This window comes from Emericellopsis cladophorae (assembly GCF_022114955.1).
Source record: "Emericellopsis cladophorae strain MUM 19.33 chromosome Unknown NODE_9_length_645218_cov_115_098568, whole genome shotgun sequence".
In the NCBI taxonomy this organism is placed as follows: Eukaryota; Fungi; Ascomycota; class Sordariomycetes; order Hypocreales; family Bionectriaceae; genus Emericellopsis; species Emericellopsis cladophorae.
The window spans coordinates 597313-618438 of NW_026250934.1; the positions used below are offsets into that span (position 1 = coordinate 597313).

At 55.5% G+C, this 21126-nt stretch overlaps 6 protein-coding genes across 6 annotated transcripts; 2 read left to right on the forward strand and 4 right to left on the reverse strand.

The window, feature by feature from the left end:
- Positions 1–1941: 1941 nt before the first annotated feature.
- Positions 1942–3724, forward strand: J7T54_000727 (Fungal Zn(2)-Cys(6) binuclear cluster domain; the record flags this gene model as incomplete). The annotated part of the gene is made up of 2 exons (XM_051504578.1): positions 1942–2354; positions 2404–3724. 2 exons carry the CDS (start codon positions 1942–1944, stop codon positions 3722–3724), a joined length of 1734 nt encoding a protein of 577 aa, XP_051364081.1.
- Positions 3725–5132: 1408 nt separating this feature from the next.
- On the reverse strand, positions 5133–6807 carry J7T54_000728 (uncharacterized protein; the record flags this gene model as incomplete). The annotated part of the gene is made up of 3 exons (XM_051504579.1): positions 5133–6118; positions 6180–6485; positions 6555–6807. 3 exons carry the CDS (start codon positions 6805–6807, stop codon positions 5133–5135), a joined length of 1545 nt encoding a protein of 514 aa, XP_051364082.1.
- Positions 6808–8077: 1270 nt separating this feature from the next.
- J7T54_000729 (uncharacterized protein) lies at positions 8078–9241 on the reverse strand (the record flags this gene model as incomplete). The annotated part of the gene is made up of 1 exon (XM_051504580.1): positions 8078–9241. The coding sequence occupies one exon, from the start codon at positions 9239–9241 to the stop codon at positions 8078–8080; it is 1164 nt and encodes a 387-aa protein (XP_051364083.1).
- A 1663-nt stretch (positions 9242–10904) lies between these two features.
- On the reverse strand, positions 10905–12692 carry J7T54_000730 (uncharacterized protein; the record flags this gene model as incomplete). The annotated part of the gene is made up of 1 exon (XM_051504581.1): positions 10905–12692. The coding sequence occupies one exon, from the start codon at positions 12690–12692 to the stop codon at positions 10905–10907; it is 1788 nt and encodes a 595-aa protein (XP_051364084.1).
- Positions 12693–16286: 3594 nt separating this feature from the next.
- On the reverse strand, positions 16287–17195 carry J7T54_000731 (uncharacterized protein; the record flags this gene model as incomplete). Its single annotated transcript, XM_051504582.1, has 1 exon — positions 16287–17195. One exon carries the CDS (start codon positions 17193–17195, stop codon positions 16287–16289), a length of 909 nt encoding a protein of 302 aa, XP_051364085.1.
- Positions 17196–19147: 1952 nt separating this feature from the next.
- On the forward strand, positions 19148–19864 carry J7T54_000732 (uncharacterized protein; the record flags this gene model as incomplete). Its single annotated transcript, XM_051504583.1, has 1 exon — positions 19148–19864. The coding sequence occupies one exon, from the start codon at positions 19148–19150 to the stop codon at positions 19862–19864; it is 717 nt and encodes a 238-aa protein (XP_051364086.1).
- Between the last annotated feature and the right edge of the window lie 1262 nt (positions 19865–21126).

Below are 21126 nucleotides of genomic sequence, written 5' to 3' on the forward strand. Positions count from 1 at the left end.
ATGACTGAAGTGGGTGATCTTGGCCTGTTGGGAAAGCGGGAGCAGTCCTCGACTTTAGGCCCTCTTGTCGCTGGCAGTTTGGCAGATGGAGCAGTAAGCAGCCTCCGGACAGCTATTTTTATCCCAACCTTCAAGACGCGATGATGTCCCCCATGTGCGTCATGGCACTGCTGCACCCTCCCTGGTCGCCCTGCATGGTTTAGTCTTATTAGCCCTTCCGTCCTACTGGGTTGTTGTTCAATTGTTTACCCGAAAGAATGGCGGGAGTCTTGACTCTTGAACACCTCACTGGGATTTGCTGCAGTGATTGCTGGGCAGAGGCACCGGGACAAGAGAGGCTGAGGGCTGTGGTCTCACATGAGTACGAGGTGCCGGTGTTCTATTCTGGTGTCTCATCGGTCTTGTCGTTGAAGATGCACACAAGACCTCGTCTCCTCCAGTCCCTGCTGTGGTTAGCGATTTTAATAAAAAAAATAAAAAAAAATAAAAAAAGAAAGTCCTATGGAGAACACACACCGACGGCCGAAGGTTCCCATGCTGCTGCCCGCGGAATCCTGTGCCTTTGGCTGTTTCTATGCCAATTAGCGCCTCCAATGTCACTGGACCGACACGCTAGCCCTGTGCTGTATGTGGTCTCACTGGTCTGCCACGCTGTAGTCGACTGCACTAGTACATAAGACCAACAGCAGCCAGGCCTGTATGCTGTTAGTGCCGATGTGATCCGCATCAGCCCGTAAATTCTCCGTCGCATTGCTGGTTACTGTATTTACGCCCATTGAGCAGAAGAATATAAAATGGACGCACATACGTGAAGGCGTCTCAATTGTGAGAAACTGTCAAAGGGTGCGACTGGCTGTACGATGATTACGGGCCGTGCCTGGCGTGCTCTCCAGCAGATTTCAGCGCTGTAAGTCACCGCAGGCCTCTAGTCATGCAACAGCTGGACGGCCTGGCACAACGCACTGCAGCCCAGCCCAGCCCAGCCCAGCCTAACAGTAGCCTGTAGGCGGGCTACTTGCTATTACTCCATGGGCCCAACCCACCTCATCCTAGGCCCCCCGACACACCCGCGGACAGTCCCACCTCTCTCAGGCCACCCACCCACGGGCCACACAGCCCTGCCCGGCCTTCTTGGGTCCAGCCGATGCAACCTACGACCCTGAGACGGCTGTGTATGTCGTCCGTCTGTTTATAACGCCCAGTGTCCCCCAACCCATCCAGACCTTCCTCTCCTCCACCCTCTTAGTCAACATTAAAGAATCGAACCACCGCCTACAGACAAGTCGTCTCTCCTCTGACATTCGCTTTTTCCTCCCTCCTCTCCTCCCCAACCCCCCTAGGAAGTCCTCGTTGACTCCTGTCACTCGCTTTACCGGTGCTGTCGCTTTGTGTGTTTCTGAATCGCCTCCTCGACCCAACAACCCGCCGCTCCAGTCTCCAGTCTCCCCCGACACGACGACGACCAGGCTTTAAGACGATTCAGAAACGACAAGGACCACAGTGCCACACACGATCGCTACAGACCGACCCCGGGAAAGGTTTGGAAAAGGGAAATTCGCTTTTTGAAAGAGAGAGCACCGCCAAGAGTTCGATTCTCGGAATCAGACAAGTATCAACGGACCACTCGACTACGACAACGACAGCTATTAATATTCCGCTACACCATTAATAGTCGTAGCTGCACTCCGTAACGCTTCTTCTCGGACGATTCGAGAAAGTGTCCGTCCATCTATCCTGCAGTTTTGAGTTGTCCACGCCTGAAACTCGCATCACTTCACCCACGTTCGCTACCATTACTGGCTTGTCTACACGCTCTATCCGTGTAGCTTCCTCGTATGTATGTGCCGCTCTCGCCCAGCCTGCCGTCCTGCTGGTCTGCCGTTCCGCATCCTGACATATCGCCTAGATTCTTCACTTCTCGTTTATCTCATCATTCTAGCAATGGCTGGTCCAGGTGGCGGTCCTCCTCGCCGGAGCCACACCAAGTCTCGCAAGGGTTGCGAAACCTGCAAGAAACGCCATATCCGCTGTGACGAGAGCTTTCCTCAGTGCCGCAACTGCACAAAGCACAAGATCCGCTGCCCGTACAACGATGTCCCGGCGTCCGACCCCAACAGGTCCACGACGCCCGACAAGCCCGATCTCATGTGGACTCCCGAGATCGAGGCTAGCCTCCTACAGTGGCAGCAGACCAACGTGTTTCCCTTCCCCAGCATGGGCATCTACCCAGTGCCCGTGGCCAGCAACTACTCCTTGGAAGACCTGAGATTGATCTATCACATTGCTTCCGTCTACGATGAACTCTCTGTCATGGATGCTAATAATTTCACCCTCTGGACTCGCCACATCCCCATGTAAGTCCCTTGGTTCGCGCCTGAGAAGCCTGCCAACTCACTCTACTAGTATCCTGAGAATTGGAGCCACAACCCCGTACGTCATGCACGCACTGCTCGCCTTCTCGGCCATGCACATTGCTTTCCTCACCGACTGCCCCCTGGTTGGTGGAATGGGCTTTGAGCACCGAGGCCTGGCGCTGAGCGGTCTCCAGGAGGCCATAGGTGTTTTCTCGCGCGAGAACTCGGATGCTATTCTGGCTGCATCCCTGGTCCTCTCCTGGCAGGCCACGGACTGGTCCGGCTGGAACCAGCTCATGCAGGGCACCTCGACTATCATGTCTGCCATGGAGGGCTGGAAGCACGAGTCGCAATTCGTCGATTTCATCGCCGAGAGCAGGACGTTTCCTACCGCGTCCCCTTCCCCGAGCTCTGACCACCGCCGCGCGCAGCCACGCAAGGAGGACCTCGACGCCTACCAGAGCACCCTTGAACAGGTCCAGAAGGTCGAAGCCCACCTCAAGAGCCAGAAGGATGCCTTCAAGGTCGACACCACACAGATCCAGAACCTGGTCAGCTTCCTTAAGGGATCTCGCAAGATCAGCCACACGCTTCCCATCGCCCAGCAGTTTGAGCGCCTGAGGTCTCTCCGCGACTGGCTCTTTTGGATGCCCGTTGCCTACCTGCAGAACTATCGATGCTCCCCCAACTCCCTCGTCGCCATTGCCCACCTGTACACCGTGGCCATCTTGATGGAGCGTCTTTTCCCGGAAATCGGATCCGCCTACTTTGGTAGCCTGTCCCTGGTCCCGGTCGAGGAGATTGCCCGGCGCCTCATGTCTTACAGCGTCACCGACAACTTCGACTCCAGTGCTACTGTGCCTCTGCGATTGATGGACTTTCCCATTGACTCGGTTGGCGACTTCCGCTCTCGCATGGGCTGGGTCCAGCCAGAGCGCACTCAGTCGTTCCCCACGTTCCAGACACCCAGCCTCCGGACTTTCGACAGTCGCTCCGAGTACGACAGCAGCTCTGATTCGTATGGCCTGTATGGAAACCCCGCCTTCAGCTACAGCCACGAGTCGATGCCTGTGCTCAATGCCGCTGTGAGCCACACCCACAGTCCCGTCGGCAGCGTGGTCATGCCTTCGCCCTACCAGTCGCAGCCGCAGTATCTCAACATGCCGTCTCCCATGTACGCCGCCGGACCCTACAGCCCGACGCCATCCCACCTGGACGGCTCCGTCACGTACAGCGACACCGACGAGTACAGGACCTGGGACATGGGCACCGCCATGCAGGCTCAACCGTCTTCAATTTATCACGATGCGCGTCACAGCTTCGGTGCCGGGTTCGTCTCTCCTACCACCACCCAACCCGTGTGGATCTGAAATACACCACGGCGGCCTTGCTTTTGGAGACGACTGAATGGGGATTGACCGTTGCCGTCCAGGAACTTAAACAAATCGACATCGACGCCACCACTACTGCACCGCCCGCCTCACACGCCTGGTATGGCCTCCTCCTCTGAGGCGCCGCCCGTCCTGATGAGCTCCATCCCGCACTACCAACACCGGCATCGGCAGACTCCTTCCGTCTCCTCTGGACCGCACTCTCCATCTCCGTTGGCCCAGGCTCCTCTCAATCGCATTCCTGACCCCAAGGACAAGGGCAAGGGAAGAATGCACCATTCTCAGTGATTCACAACCGCTTTCAGTACCGCATTTTTTTTTTCTTTTGGATTTACACCCCCCTCTGGCTTAATGCTTTCTGCCATGAATCGACTCAGCCGCCATGTACACAACACTCCTTCCACGCTCGCTACAACAGGAGAGGCTCGGCCTCCAACGACACACACTCCTTGATTTCGAGTTGATCTCGATGACACTCCTTCACGACCATAGGATATCCCACTCCGACCTAATGTGTATTACATCTTATACAACAATCCTTATGATACCCGGCTACTCTCAGCCACGGCACTCCCTCGACGACGAGTACGACTACCTCGTACGCAACAATATAGACACTCCTTTCACGACTTGAAACGACACAGTATAGACACACTCCTTTTGGCGAACAAAAGAATTGGTATATGGGCGACCACCAACTGCATAGCGACTGTTGATTTTTAATGTGTTGAGCAACACAATGAAGCAAGGCGCACAATGGGAGATTTTGGATGGCGTTTTTCAGTTTTACGAGCTGGCATGCTCACGGGATCTGATTTTGACAAATTTTGCTATTTGGACGACTGGGAATCCGTTGCTGCTTGAAGAGCAGATATATCGAGAAACCCCTGGGTATTGGCATTTTGCATATCCACGATGGATTTGGACTTCACTGGTTACCATAGATAGAGACGCGCGCGCTGCGGCGCTGTCTGACGCTTACGCCTCCTGCGCAGACTGAGTGAACCTGTTATGCTTCTCTCTCAAGTTGATTGTCTTTTCAAGTGAAGTTACTGTATGGAGCATCGACGAAACAAGTATGTCTCATTGGTATCTCGCGAACACTCTGTTCTCCCCCTCTTTGAAGCTACCCCGGGCTGTTTTAATATAAACACTCCCCCATCTGCCGGTAGCCCAAGAGAGAAAGAGACATGGGAGGAGAGGTCTGCGTCATGCGATAGCCACTGCTGAGTAAAATGCTGATAAAGGACAGAAATAACACCCAAGACGCCAATGCAAGAGACTGAAGAGGATGAGCGGTGGGGGGCGACAGGACTATGTGTATCGAAAGGAGAATAAAAAGAGACCCAAGGAGTGGATTGTATAGATGTATCTTTCATATCGTTCGTTAGGGTGAACCTCCTCGTACTTCTTCACCTTCCTCTTCTTCTTCATCGTCATCTTGACTTTCAATTTCCTCTCCTGCCGATCCGGAAAATGAGTCGTCGCTCCTGGGCTGAGGCGTGGCGCCTTGCCTGACTGCATCACTGTAACTCGGCACGGGCCCATCATGATGCGCTGGCATCGCTGCGGTGACCGGATCGCCTCTATCTCTGTTGCTATTGGTGGCGGCAGAAGAGGAGACGTGCAGCGGTCGCTCCTCGTCGCCTTCCGTTGCTGCGTGTCTCTCGTGCGCGGCTTGCTCTGGGCTTGCGTAGCCCGGCGGCGGGTTCGTCGCGTCTTCAATGTGTAGGTTTATCGGGTCAGAGACTTCCTCCTCGTAGGCCTGGTGTGCGCCGCTACCCTCACCGTTGCCCTCGTTGGGAGCGAGCTGTGTGAGCGAGATGTCGGTCGGGCTCCTGACCGGACCGGGACTCGTCGGCGGAAAGATCCTAAAATTGCCGCTGCGGGTCCGGCCATGTGACGGATTGAGGTTCTCCCCATGACGGACGTTGTACGAGTTGCTGACGGAGTGGCTGTGGGTGCGACTAGGTGTACCCGTGAACCCGTCCTTGGTGCCTGTCTCGAGGAGGATGCTGCCCTGTTCCGAACCATAGGGCGGCGGAGGGGCAAGGCTACCCGTGACAGGGGCGAGGCCCCATTTTTTTACGTTGGCCTCGATGAAGACGAAGCCCGCTTGGCCAAAGTTCACATGAACAACCGCGGGACCGATGGCGCCCAGGGCAGGGAAGAAGTTTTGCGCTTTCAGTCCGTGCACGACTTCCTCCAGCTTCTTGCCGTTGCGGGTGAAGAAGATGGCGCCTGTGCGAGGACGGTAACCAACGCCCACGACGTCACCTTGTACAAGCGGAGGGCCGTAGTTGGTCTTGCTAAAGGGCTGGTTGTAGCGTCGGTGGCCGGTGGATTGATATGCAACAGAGTATTTGTGGAAGCCTGTCCATGTCAGCAACGCTGCTCGCGCCATTCCCCCTCGCGTGAAAGCGGGCTCGCCTACCTGGTAATCTGAACAGAGGATATGGTTTCGTCGCCATTCCTATGCTCAACAGTGTGTTTTCCGGCTTGTCGTAGATCTTGGCCTCCCAGTAATACACATCGTTCTGCTTCGGGACTGGCAGATTCGTCAAGACCGTGCATTCCGTGTCGAAGAACTCGATTTCGGTCCGCGCCTCGACGAAGCAGTTGGCAATCTCCAACTCTGGCTCAAACTCCCAGGCCGAGACGCCCTTTTCTTGTATGGCGAGGAATTGTGAAAGTGATATTTCCGTTTGTAACGATTCGGGAGGGTTGTGCGTCACAAAAGCTGCGCTCGCGTCAGTCAGCCCATTGCTTGCCTGGCCAGAGCAGGCTGTACGGGAAGGGGGATGCCTACCTTTTGCTCTGAGGTACTCTGCTCTCGCCATCTCATCCATGTTGTCCAGTGCCTCTGCCTCCTCTCGCGCAAACGCCTGCTCATCATCATACTCGCTCGGCCGCCCCAGGCGATCGAGCAAGATCCGCCCAGACCCAGCACATCCCGTCACCCAAAAAATGAAGACAATGATCGCTATCAAAACAATGGAACCGAACGAAGAGACTAGACCAATGATGACGCCTGTAAAGGCGGACGACGGTGATGTCGCCATCGTGCTGGTTATGTGGTGATGTCAAGATGAACGGCGTCACCGCCGCGAGTAAGATGGTGTGGTCGCAGGCTCGTGATTGCTTTAGGAGTGCCCTTGTCGTCGCGAATTCCCCATAGATCGTCTGAACGTTGGCGCTGGTCCTGGGATAGGACGTATGGACGCCTTCAATGCAGCACCCAAGCCCTCGCGTGAGCAGCGCGAGTCGGTCTGTCTGCGGCCCTCCTCTCGTATGTTCGCCACTTGGGGGCCGGTGGTCGGTGGTCGCTAGGCGCAGTTGTCGGTCGGTGGTGGGAATGGAAATCTCGCTCAAGGCCGTGAAGAAAATGGACTATGACAGACACGTGTATCCGAAGGGACCGAAGGGAGGGAAAGGGAGATGAGGAGACTACGTCGACAGGTGGACGATTGATTCAGGTGGATGAATGAATAATGGTCAGTCGAGCCGGATCCAGCCAAAGTTGGGTTAGAGACTAGAGTGCCAGCGGGAGGGAACTTACCGGACACCCAGGTCCAGATAGGGCCTCCAGGGACCCCAGCGAGGGCGATTGGCGCTCCGGCTGGCCCCCATTTACAGTGGGACTACAGGGACGAGTCCGCCAAGGTACACCTGCGGCTTGCGGGGCTGATAGGGGTTGGTCAGAAACTGTGAGGGTGTACTAACAGGCTTGCGGGGACACAATGGTAACTCTTGGCCAGGCGGCCCATGACGACCAAGTCGGCTTGGTGACGTTATCCTGGGTTACCTTATCGCAAAATCAGAACGCATATTGTACAGAGTCGACAAAGATTACCACAAAGTATTACCTAGGGACAGGTAATCGCCGAGGCCCTGGCTAAGGCGCTGACAACAAGGCGATAGAGCTGCACTGTGAGGCATCGCAAAACAAGCGCCTAGACTTTATTGCTGGCGCCTGACTGCAAGCGTGCGGTGCGTGTTTCATGAGCGCGCCAACTGCAGCAACGAGAACACCGGGGCAACGTGCCAACAATGTCTCAGGAGCTCATGGCTGACGAAACAGTGACCTTCATGTTGCCAGGATGACACTCATCGAGCAGTACATGTTCTGAGAACAATGCAGACGAGGTGGACATGATGTTTGCGAAAGACATGCGCACAGACTAACCGCAAGCAACGTAGTAGCTAGAAGACGTTTACTTCCGACCTCATAATGAGTCATCCTATCATATTCTACATACAGTCGAGACAAGACATCCAAACCACTCCGATCCAGCGCCGTTCCCTACCTTTCAAGTTCCAAGCACCATCCCATCACAGCTCTTCATCATCCTCTCCCCTGCCCCGGCGGTAACCTCCCCTTCTCGCCCGTCGTTCCTCGCGTTCCTTCTGCCTCTGCGCCCTCAGCTCGGGCCTGGGGTGATGGTAACTCTTGGTGCCCAGGTCACTGCTCGTGCCCTCCAGTAGGCTCTCCGTGAGCGCACTGTCCGAGCCGACGACGCTTCTCTGATAACTAAAGTCCCTGCGCGCAACACGGCTTGGTGAGCTGGTGCCGGAGGACGCAGCAGGGGGCGGTCCATCTTCACGGCGCGAGCGACGGCTGGGCTCCTTGTGGCGGGAGGGGCTCTCGTTCTTGGTCGTTGTGCTGTAGACCTTGCGAATGCCACCAGCCTTGGTCGGGGTGGAAGTCGGTGTCGCCTGCTTGTTGGACAGCAGGTTGGACGAGACGGTCGAGTCACCGGGGTTTGTGCTGCCATCCCACTGCGAGCCCTCGCTCTCCTTGTTCAACCCACCCACTCTTGCAGCCTTCTCATGACGGTAGTTGCGCAGATACTCTTTGGCCGCACGCTCGGCTTCCTCGTCTTCGACGCCTTCAGTACCGACATGTCGTTTAGAGCGCTTGGCGCTTTCGCTTGTGCTCTCCTTTTCGTTGCGTCGGCGCTCACGTTCCCTTTCCCTCATCTCACGCTTGCGCTCCCTTTTCTCGCGCGCGCCAATGTCGCTAGGTCCGGCCGTGATACCACTCAAAGCCGTCGATTCGGTGACAACAGTGCGGCCATCATCATCGACAACGTCCTTGTAGACACTGCCGCCTCCCAAGTTCGTACTCTCCGTAGCACCGCTCAGCAAAGTGCCGTTGGGTCCTCTTCTTCTCAAAACGGTCGTCTTGTAATCATCCCAATCGTTCTCCTTGAAGTAGAACCCTCCATTCTTTGCCCAGAAAAAGAACCAGATGCCCGTGCAGACAAATGCGACGCCAATCAGGGCGAATAGCACGAAGAAGCCGACATTGGAGATGTCGTGCGGATCGAGAACGCCGCGAGACGGGTCTGTCTTGTCGTCATCTCGGCGGTGCAACGAAGTCCGCGCGAGAAGGTCTTTGGCCGCAACGAGGGGTCCGCCATGGTGGCCTGTAGCTGAGTCGGTGGGAGAGGGCGCGAGTAGGGTGAGGATAGACTCTCTGAGGGTTGGTGCCATCGCGGTGGCAGCTAGAATTCTTGGGCTGGAATGCCAGCGGCGCGGAAGCTGGATATTGTCTCTTTTCTCAATGATAGTACGTAGCTGATCAGCAAGATGGGAACAACAAATGGATTGTAGATGGCATCAGCCAAGCATGAAAAGCTGGGAGGCTGATTTGACTGTCGTTGAAAGCTATAATGAGGTGTTGAAGGAGGATGAGTCGGCCAGAATCTGGGCGGCAAGTGTTACGCTATAAGCTGCCGTTTCCACAACAACTCGATGGCTGGGGGCTGGCAGCTGCGGCTAGACAGGGTTCACCAGGCGCTCACGACTCACGAGCCCAAAAGTGTATCCGTAATAGTTTATCCGTAACAGTCTGACAAATTCCGACAGAACGCACTTAACTGAGAAGTCTATATTCAGTGCACCTTACCGTAGCCAATATCATGTCAACGTCTTAAGGTGGGTTGTGGTCAATTGCTGTCCTCGGAACGTGCACTGGCATTTCGATGATGACGTCGCGGGCAAAGTAAACAAAGGCTGGCTGGCTGGCGCGGCAACGGGGTGGGGCTGTTCATGCAACCACTCAAGCTAGTTGGGCATGCACCTCCGCCTGGAAACAAACTTGAGCCTGGAAGTAATATTGATAACAAGGTTGACTACGGAGTAGAGCGAGAGAGATCCCTAAGCGTCAGCCATGTGCTTAATGTCCGATGCCGTTACGTTCGTTGGAGGATCACATTGCAAAGAGCTCCAATATCGATGGGATTCCTCGACATGCCTCGTTTACCCGGAAGGTCTTCCAACAACCTCATGGTCAGTCACAATTGTGAATACATGTAATCAGCCTATATTTCACGGTTCCATGGATTCACATTTTATTGGTAGTAGTCTCAGACGGTGAACCAGGCATTTGTTTCGCCGTCAATAGGCTGTAAGTATTTCATGGGCAACACTAGGCCATTCTCAACGAACAGCAAGAATCCAAACTGACCACAGCGTAATCACACATGTCAAATATCACCGTGAAAATAGCCTGTTCCACTGCACTCAAACAGAATTTGTATGTTTCCAAAAGGGGTGTGAACCCCTGCTGTCCGTACAGTCTAACGCAATAATCAAAAAGGTCATGGCCTCAGCACTGACCGTGACGATGGAAACACCAAAGACAAAATCAAGAAATATGACAACGATGAGGCGCCCCATCCTGATTACCTTACTTTCTGGGAAATGAGGCCTTGAGTGACATGCGAAAACCGGTCAAGCCAAGTGGCTCAACCGTCCTTGTCCAGTCAAGACTCCTAGCCCCCAGCCATCAACCGCAGACGGGGCACCATGTGCTGCCATGGAAAGAAAACTGAAAGACGTGTCCTCCTCCGATATAGCAGCCGACTTCCAAAGGGGGTATCAAAATTTCCATGCCCTGCCAGGTAGACAAGGACAAAAACAAAAACATATCAACCACCACCAGCGGCGCCACTCCGGCGATAGACCGCCCTCCCAGAGAGAAACCTGGCCCAAAGAATAATACGAGAGATCCAAAATAAGGAAAAAGAGAAAAGAATATCGCTCGCTGCCCCAATATGCCCAGTTTTTGTAACCGTAACAGAAGGCGATAGAGAAAGAAATAGATGCTCGTTTCGTCGCGTCATCAGAACTCATTATTTCGTGAACATGCCCTTTAGTAATCAAAGGGCTCATAAGGGGCGTGGCTTGGAGCGTACTGCCTGCGACTTTGCAAGTCGGACTGGCTAGGTGCGCGGGGCCGGTACGGCAAAGAGGGTGGGAGAGCCTTGCGCTCGCGCCGGCTGCTGGCCCCATCCTCCAGCTGGTAGAAACTGCTGGCTTGATCGCTTGCTCCGCTGCCTCGACCGCCGTGGGAGAAGGTGATCTCACTGTCTTCACATTCAATTTCGGCGCCGCCAGGCACACGCACGACAGCCTGACCGGACACCTTGATCGTGAAATCGTCTCCGTTGCCTCCAGATGACGAGCGAGTAATGCCAGTCGCGTTGCTGCGCTTGTTGTATTCGCTCTCGTCGCGGCTGGCACTGCTGCGTGTCGAACGGCTGCTGGCAACGTTGGGCTTGTTCGCCTTACGAAGGGCGTCGGCCGTAAGTGGTACCTGCGTAGGTCCAGTGACGTCCTCCTGATACTTCATGGCTTCCAGGTACTTGTCCTCCTTGGGTAGGCTGACGCCCCCGGAACCAAGAGGCACCGAGCCATAGACACTTCCCCGGCGGCCAGAACGAGCGGGGGCGATGTCGTACTCGTCATCCTCATAGTACATGGAATCTCGCCGAGGACGAAACATCGACCGACGGCGCTGGTCGTGGATTGGCTCTGGCGACATGTCGTGGAACAAGTCTTCCTGCTCGAGCTCATCCTCGTCATCGTCAAATGCCGATTGCTCATGGAAACCGACAGATCGCCGATGAGATGGGCGAGGTGGGCGAGAGTGCCCCTGACGCGAAGCCGGTCGCTGTGGTGGCGGCTGGAAGGGTGTGGACGGGTTGGCAGTCGTGCTAGGTCGGCGGGGAACAGATCTGACGTTCTTGAACTCGGGAGGAGGCATTCGCTTGCGGTCCTCGTCGTGCTTGGCCGTCCGTGAAGAGCGCTTTGACTGGTATTGAGGCTCGTCGCCGGGGCGCGCGTAGAAATCCTCTTGATCGTGCTCGAACCCGAAGTCGCTTGCCTCATAGCCTCGTGGAGGGGTTGGGTGTACGCCCATGGCTGATGAAGGCCGTTCAAAACGGGACCGCAGATCTCGGTGCTGAGTAGGCGGAGATGGTCCTCCATCGAAGTACCCAGGCGGGCCCGCGTTTGATGGAGGCATAGGCATGTGCATGGGAGGCGGGCCAGGAGGGAAACCTTGCGGGGGAGGGTATGAACCAGCCGGTGAGAATGCCATTGGCATCATGGGACTCGGCTGCCAGCTGCCAACGTGGGGAGGTGGATGCGTCTGCCCAGCATAGTAGCTGGCGGGTCTTGTCTTTGCGCGAGGTCGGTTGCCCGAGGACGCAGGTTGAGGAACTCCATAGTAGCTTGACTCCTCCACGTGGCCGCGTCTGTAGGCTTGCGGTGATTGCTGTATGACGGGTTGCGTCTGAGAGTGCCTGGCTTGCGGTCGGATTTTCTTCAAAGCCTTGGAAGAGTCCTCCAGAGCCTTCTTCTCTGCCCGAGCTCTCCTTGCCTCGTCGCGTTCCAGCTTCTTGCGCTCTTCTTCGCGCAGTCTTCGGTGTTCCTTGTCCTCTGCTTTCCTCCGGGCGGATCGACTGGCCGACTCCGAAGTACTGTTGGGTTGATCGCCGCGTCTGCTCTTGCCGGTGTTGGGACGTTCCCTGGACGGGGTGCTGGGCTCATCGCCACAGTCGGTAAATGCGTAGACGCGAGTACCTTCCCGACCATTGACGGAGCTGCCAGAGTCGTCGTCTGCCTCTTCGACAAAGGCGATCTTGTGGTCGCGCATGGTGGTTGCTGAGTCTGAGTTTCGTAGCGTGTAGAAGGAGAGAATGATATGGGGAACGCTAGAAGCGCAGCAGTGACGAAAGGCTCGTCAGCCCCAGGGCTGGTGGGGGAAGTCTGGCCGCGCAGAGGGTGGCGGTCGCAATTGGAATGCAGGCGCTGGGTCGAGCGTGGCTAGGAAGCCAGGACGAGGAACGGGACGATCCTTGGAGGGTGGGTCAGATTCAGGACGGCAACTGGAATTGAATCTTTCTGGTCCCGCTCTTACCGGGTTGATTGAAGGCGGAAGAGCTGAGTATGTCATAAAATCAACCTTGATCGTAAATAGAGCCAAGAGCGTCAGGTCGTCGTGATCGTTTCGTGAAGTCGTGAGTGAGTGTCGCGGTTGTGTGTGGGCGGACGGACGGTGGTTGTCGATACTGAGGGGAAGAAAGGAAAAAGAGAGGGAGACCCAGGTCAGGCAGCGGCAACGGCAGATCTGGGGGAGGAATCTTCTTATGAAAACGGAAGCACCGACCGCGCAGCCAATGCAGAGGGAGCACCTGCCTGGCTCAGTGGGCAGCAGCGGGTCCTGCCAGCTGTAATGTCGCACAGCAGGGCGACTTTAGAGTAGCGGAGGGGGATGGTACTGGACTGCACCAGCTGTAGGGTTGATTGTCTTTGTTGAACTTGATGATTGGATTGGATGAAGATAGGACAGGAGACTGGAGCTGGTTGCTTCTCAGGACACTCCTAGGTGTCTTGAATACTGTATTTCTGGGAGCAAAGCCACGAGCTTTCCATGAGACCTGAGATAAAAGAGACACCGTGAGCAGTCAGACAGACTGGAACATACTCCGTAGAGGGGTAACTTCTCGAAAGGCCGGACGGGAGGGAGGGGGACACTCACACAGGGACTCAGGTTGTGGCAACCAGCAACGGCGGGAGGAATGGGGGTGGGGACAAGCAGGGATGGGGCGTCTGCATCTCCAGGCAGCGCGCAGGAATTGATTAATGGGTATGATTGTGCTCGACAAACCTCCAATCGTCGCCTGCTGCGTACTGCGCACTGCGCAGTGCTGTCATTGTTGCCCGCCGTGTGGTTGCCGTCTGTAGCACAGCACTGTGCTTGCCAGCGTCTTGTCGACCTGCGCCGACAGGGGGCATCACAATTCAAACCCCAGAAAATGACAAGTGAGTTCCTAGCAGACAGCCCAGCAGTACAACTAGTTATACAAAACAAAAAGTAGTGCGTAGCGCCTAGTGCATCCGAGCTAAGGAACTGGCTATCAATTGCTACTTCAAATCTGAACCTAGTTGACTACGGATAGGATAGCATTGATCAACAAGTATCCTATTTTGGCGCACAAACAGGTCCCTGATGAGAGACCAGGGTCGATTTCACACACCCCTCCACGATGAATCCCGTCTCCAGTCGTTGATCCAACGATTCTCTCTACACGTAGAGCAGCACGTAAGCGCGTATACATCCATGCCTTCTTTCGAAACGTATCGCCATTCGACGAGCCAATTGTGCACCGGTTGACCAGGTGCCATACTCTCCGCTGATAAACCTTCCAGAAGAGAAGCCGTATCCCAAGCACCTGGGGTCTAGCCTGTTCAGTGAGGCGGGTGAGCCATTGAGCGAACGACTGGATAGCGCCCAGGTCTCAAATTCTCAAGCACTCGAGCCCAACTGTGGGGTCCAGTCGATGCATGGCCTTTCCCTTCCGACCCGGTACGTCTACTGTACATACGACAGTTCAGTGCCAGCGCGCGAGACGGCCTCTGATTTCTGAAACACCCACTGGGCCTGACAGGGCTGTCTCCAAGGCCATGTGTCCTCAAGGATACACTTAGAATCCTGAGTCACTTTTAGTTTTCGAGTTGTCACTTCTGGTGACGGGGACGATGGGGCGCCTGGGCTGGTGCCACGATCATGTCCCAAGAGCTTGCATGATGTTGCTCCACCATACCCGAGCCCGAACAGGGGTGTCCCGAACGGCGAAAGCCAGCGAGACGGCACGACCAGAGTGAAAATGCCATGTCGGAAACGCTCAGTGTGAAGATTTGCCATCTGGTGGCGGTTCCCGTTCGTGCCCGATACGTCAACGGCAGAGTTTGTACCAGTCGAGGAGTGAGTGTCGGGTACCAATGGCACAATGTTGAACGTACACGACAGTCGCATAGTGGCGAGAAGCAACGAAACTATGCATGGTAGACTGAAGAGTCATCACGGGTTTGAACAGAGTACAACTTGGCTGACGGTTCAGCAAGCAGAGAACGACGCAATTTTGCGTCCGCGCAGGTGCAGATACTAGCTAGCCAGTGCCCAGCTACCCGTAAGCCTCTGTGATGCATTCGTGCAGGAAGAGTACACTCAACGCCAGCGCATCCTCTTTCCTATAGGTGCAGCAGCAGAGCAGCAGCAGCAACGCGGCCCGTCACTCAGTCATTCAACGTTCGACACGCGCCTTGTCCTGAATCCTGATGACTCGACGTCGTCTCCCACCTTCCCGCCCTCGGCTCATGTCCCGTCCATGCCTTCAACCCACCAAGCTGCCCCATCCCGTCCGTTCCCCGGTTCACGACCGGTGCCCCATTCCGGACGCTTCGGTGCGCCGACGCAGTATGTAGTAGAAGAGGAGAAGACCATTTGCTGGGCGGCCAGTCATGCAAACCACTCAAGATCAACGTGTCGACATGTTGACGGCGACGGGCGCCCTCGAGTGACCACCTCCTTGACGCGCTCGTGGAGTGTTCATTATCGGACAAGACCCGTGTCCCGATTGGGGGCAGAGACGTTTTACATGACCTGGGTTGCGCATGCGCAGTACGTTTTCGCGCATTGCACGTCGTGCTCCGCGATCAGCCGTGCGCTCACCATCGCAGCAGCTGCTGACAGACATGTTCCATGTGCTCACTCACTGCAAGTCAATTGTTTCCCAGAAAAGATTGGCCGCATGCATCTGGACGGTCATTGGCAATCTAGCCCATAAAGCCGCAAGCAGACGCATTGACGCAGGCGCAGGGTTCACGGCCATCATATTCGTCCTCGAAGATCTCAGAAACCCCACAAAGGCGCATGCTGGCGATAGAATCCGGCCGCCAAGGGCGGCTGCCATTCGTTGACGATGACGAGTCTGAAAAGAAGGCGTCCATCAACGTCCGCCGCGACCCAGTCCCACGAGCGGTAGCGTGAGGCTCGCCACCCTCTTCACAAAATGCTTCTCGGTGCAAATCGCAACGGACAGAATGTACGTCTTTGTTGAAAGCGGACGAATGATCGCATAATGGCATCGATTGCTAGAGCAATGGCGGTTCTCAGTGTGTGGACATTTGGCCCCTCACCGCCATTTCGATGGCTAACAACCACCGAGCATTGATCCCACCATCACCACCTTTCAGACGCCGCACGGGTGGTACCGATTGCTCACATAGCTCCCCCAGAAGTGGGAGGTGTGGGGAAAACGCTTGTCTTGGTTTGATGCGCATCGCGACGAGCGCATCGCGACGCGGGCTCCGTGTGAGCATGCCTTGTAGAGGTGATGCGAAATGTTAGGCGAGGTCGCATGTTACGATCTTTGCGTCCTGATAGGCCCTTGTGGCCGTGCGCTCCTCAAAAGTAAGACACAATATCCATGTCCGCCACAACCGGGCGATGATCCGATATACGAATCTGGTCGTCGAAACTGTTGGAGACGACGCCAAAGCTCGTAATCACCGCTGTCCGGGGCTCCTGCACAAACAGAAAGTCAATGCGTTTAGGCCATTCCGTCGGCTCTCCAAAGCTAGTGTACGTGAGGTGGTTTCCGTAGTGCTGGTCCACGGGGATCAGACTTGCAATGTCGGACATGTCTGACCCGGGGGCTGTCATGGTCTTGTATGCGCCGTCATTCGGCGTACTGTTGAAGTCTCCTCCGATCAGGACGACGGCAGGGCTGATGTCACTGTCATGGCTCCATTCTTTGGCAAACTGGATCAAGAGCTCAGCGCTATGCTGACGCGCTTTGACACCAATGTGATCGAAATGCGTGCTCATCACCACAACCCGGGTGCCTCTGGTTTTGTTTACAAACTCGCCCATGGTGACTATGCGGTTCAGCACAGCATCCCAGCCTTTGGATGGCTGGTAGGGGGTTTCGCTCAGCCAGCGTGTCTCGCTGCGTACGCAGGACCAGATGCCGGAGCGGTAGAAGATGGGCGAGAACTCGCCATCCGTCTCGGCCCTGCCGCGACCTCGCCCAATGTGAGACCAGCTGGAGCCCAGACGTGATTGTATATCGACTACTTGATAGTAGAGACACTCTTGCAGGCAGATGAAGGGACTTTCGTGGCCTGCGGTGAGGAAGTTGAGTTGCGTGCACAGCTTGGGACATCGCACGGTCCAGGGTCGCTCGCCCAACACCGGCGATTGGGTGGCATATCGGATGTTGTACGAAATAGCTCGCAACGGCTGGGAAGTTCGGTGTCCCGGCTGTGTAGCGTGGGATCGAGACGGCGCAGCCGTGGTGGGAAGCTGCGTCATGACGGAAGGGCTTGACACGTCCAGATTGCGCGGGAGTGTCGAAGGGGTACGAAGACGATCAGAGCACCAATTGGACGAAAATCATGAAGCTTGAGCGTGTTACGTAGGTGATCCTGACAGCGCTTGAGTCTATCTCCTCGCCGCGGTGGAATGGGTGGGCAGTTAATGTGAGGCAGTTGTCCTTGTGAGATGTGATGAGTTGAGGCGATGAGATGGAATGGGGAGTGAGCATATCACGTGATGCTACCTCTGTGACAGTGAAGAAGCGGGGCGGCGGACATTACATTTCATCGAATTTCATCGTCTCCGCTGGCGAACCTCAACGCTTGAACTTGTCATCTCAGAGCACACCCTGAAATGCTCATCTGGCTCTTGGGCTAGCCATGTCATGTCATGGAGTCAAGCGTTCTCTCCTCTGTCCTGCTTGGAATCTGATATGGACAGGGTAGTCCCCGCTAAATTCCCCGCCATCAAGCGCGTGACGACACCCTTTGCGGGCCGCAGGGCTAGGCTTCAATCACAAGTTATCTGGATCGTGGGTCAGTTGCCCACACCGCCATCAAGCCGGAATGTACGCATGTGCTCCATGAGACCCGACGGCCCAAGTGCTTTGGTGCCAACCTGAATAAATACCTTGTCGACTCTGGATGCTGGTTGATCGAGCACTGTGCACGCTAGGTGAAAGAAAACTCGTGCACGTCATGCTGAATCCTACGAACATCCGAGTCGCACTTTTGCCGACAGAGTGCAGACTTCCTTATCATCGTGGTCCCGTGGCTCGATGAAGTGCGAGGCCATTCCAAACAATGGCGCTTCAACTAGCGCAAGCCTCGATAAACTGTCGTGCCATGACGATACAAGCTCACAGCACTATCTCCAAGGTCCCTATTGACCAGTCTGGATGGTACTGCTCAAAGAGCGCTTGGCACTTCCAGCGTTGATCGATCTACGTACCATGGTGCGCGTACCAACGCGCGTCAACCGCAAGCTCTTTGGAGGGCCGGACCGGACGCCACCCCATCCCCAACCTGCAAGCCTCAGATGACCACCTCGCCGGAGACTTCTGCTGCCTTGGCAGGCTCGAGCAGTGTCATGGATGAAGTTGAACTTTGCAACATGCGGACATGCAAGGCACGCTGCATGCATCTCAGTGCTCAAGACGCAGGTTCAAGAGGCAGGAATATCTCCGATCCAACGAAGATTGCTCGATTCAATATGGGAATCATGCAGATGGCATTCTCATATGGGAAACCGGCATGACCATGGACTTCCCAAAGTCGATGGGGGCTCCGAGTCACCACCCACCACGCAATTCTGGGGCTCGGGAGTCAGATGGTCCTGGAGATGGTGGCATGCTGTCTCAGCTTACAAACGTTGGAGAGCTGGAAGCAAGCTTTCTTGCCCAGCCTCCGCCTCTTATCTTGGACTTGCGAACCATGATTCGTCACGCACTTTGGGGAAGGTCGCCTACTCTCGTATTTCGCGAGGCTGCGGCCTTGTTTTGGTGCCAAGCTTCTGCCCACAAGGTGGTAGGAGGCGACTTCACGTGCATGCAATGCGCTTGTCTTGGCATGTCGATGACCGCCATATCGACTCACAGGGCTTCACTCTCTAGCCTGACTGTGACAGACCTGTCTCACGCATGGTATCGGTAGCCTTGCGCCATTTGATTGCCCGTGACCACTGGTCAACAGCCAACTTTATAAGAAATCGACAGCCCATAAGAATGATGCCTTTTGATCCATTCGCTTTCTTTGTCGCGGAAAAACTCCTTTTCTCTTCCATGACAGGCTAACCTGGCCCTCGCATCATCACTGCCTCTGCTGGTGTGCCCAGTATTCACAGTCCAACCCAAGACGCCCATTGTGGCTCTGTGGAAATATTACCGGAGGCATCGGCGTTCCATGCCTCGCAGACCCAACGTGCATCATCCGCCATCATTAGCCAACGACATGCCTACCGAAGCCGAAGTGAGAATCCGGAGGGACTCGTGGCCCCCTACGCAAATGTGGCTCGAGACCCCTCGCAACAGAAAGGTTAATGAGCCTCGACCGCTGCTGGATGATATGGACGATGACCCTCTGACCTACTTTCTCACACCAACGCCAGACGACGTCGGCGTAGACTATGGCACAGATTTCGATGCTGGCATCGAGGACCCCAACCATCCGGCGGAGATGGTCCGCAGCGTCAGCCCTTCGACATTGGAGGGCCTGAGCAAGCCAGACCGTCCATCCTCCCCCGAGTGCGACTCTGGCATGACATCGCCAGATGAACATGATGGTGACGACGACGACGAGGAAGACTACATTCACTGGTCACCTCTGAATTCACGACTCACATCGTTTAAAGATCTCCACATTGACGGCCTCAGCCTAGCAAAGAGCCCATCGTTCGGCCGCAGTGCCAATGCCCTACTATCACAACATTCGTTTCCGGCACCTACACCTCGAGGACGGTCCCGGGGGGGTGGTCAGCGCAGCAGCAGTCCTTCCCTCCGGCCAGGCCATCTCTGGCGTGTACCCAGCCCCGACGTCTGGAGCATCGAGGAGGAGACGGAGGAGGAACTTCGAGATGCACAGCAGCCCGATACGCCCGCGGAGAAGAAGACGAAGGTGTCTGGGAAGCCAAAGAAGAAGGTCAGGTTCATACTGCCCCCCAGGGACTAGAGATGATGCATGGGCGGAGTTTAGGCGTTTTGTTGGTTCGCATCATCATATTGCATCCGGCGGCGATTTGTCTGTGATTCTTTGGTACCGCATGGGGGTGGTTAATAGCATGGGCAGGCACATCATGGTGCTGCTATCATTAGCATACGCATACTGGCAAGAGGGAAAGCAACAGAAATACCAGTTCATTCTTCTTATTGCTGCCCTGAAGCGAGGCTGTCAAGTGCCCACTGTGACATGAGTGGCGTGTGGCACAGGTCATAGGACCCCTCTGTCTCACCTCGGGTGAATGCGGGGATGGTGTTCCTCCTGCTGCAGCGATAGCCACATCAGATAGAGTCAGTCAGCTGTGGGATCGCTGGCCAAGCCTCAAGTTCTGGACACCGGTTGTTAGTAGAGCGATGTTTTTGCAAGCTGTTCAGGCGTCCAAGTAGGGCCCAGCAGTCATCGTATCCAGTTTGACGTGATCGTACAGGCGGCTGGGGCCATTGCCAGCAGTGCAAGCACCAGTATATCCCCAGATAGGGCTGGGAGAATCCAGATCGCTTGCTTGGAATGAGGAGCGTTGTGAAATGTCTGATTCCTTGTGTTGCTTGTTTTCAGCCACGACCAAAATAACAGGGGCAGGGAGTCAAGGTTGTTAACATCTTGGGCAGATGTGCAGCTCAACGGTGGATCCCGGGACTTTGTTTGCGTTGTGTAGGGACGAGCAGCTCATTGTCGTCCCTCCGCATTGTACAGTGATCAAGGACCAAAGGAGAATCGTGTTTTATGTGTTCCGGATCGTGTCCAGCAGCCGTGAAATATCGAACATTATGACATGGAAGAAGTGCGTGGCAGACAGCACCGCCTTTCAATCCGACTCCTAGAAATAACACCTGATTGGTCGATCGACGAGGCCCGCGTCGGGCCCTGCTAGCGGCGAATGAGGTGCATACGCCACCATCAGTCTAACCAACAATGCCAGGAATTGTGTTGCTCACAGTCTCCGCTATTGGTTGTTGATTCAACTTGACGCGGCCGTTACTGTGGCATCCGCTGGCCTTGTTGATGAGCGTGCCCAATCTGCATTGATGCGTAGTTAGACCGTAATATCGTAGCCAGGCCAAGCTACGATGCCCTTGTCGTCCTCGAGGCCTCGACAACATCATCTCACCACATCGTCACCTCGTTCGTCGCGTCACATCGTCCCGAGCTGGCTGTCATTCTTTCTGCGGCTCGCCGAACTGACCTCGCATTCTTAATTGTGCCACAATTCACCT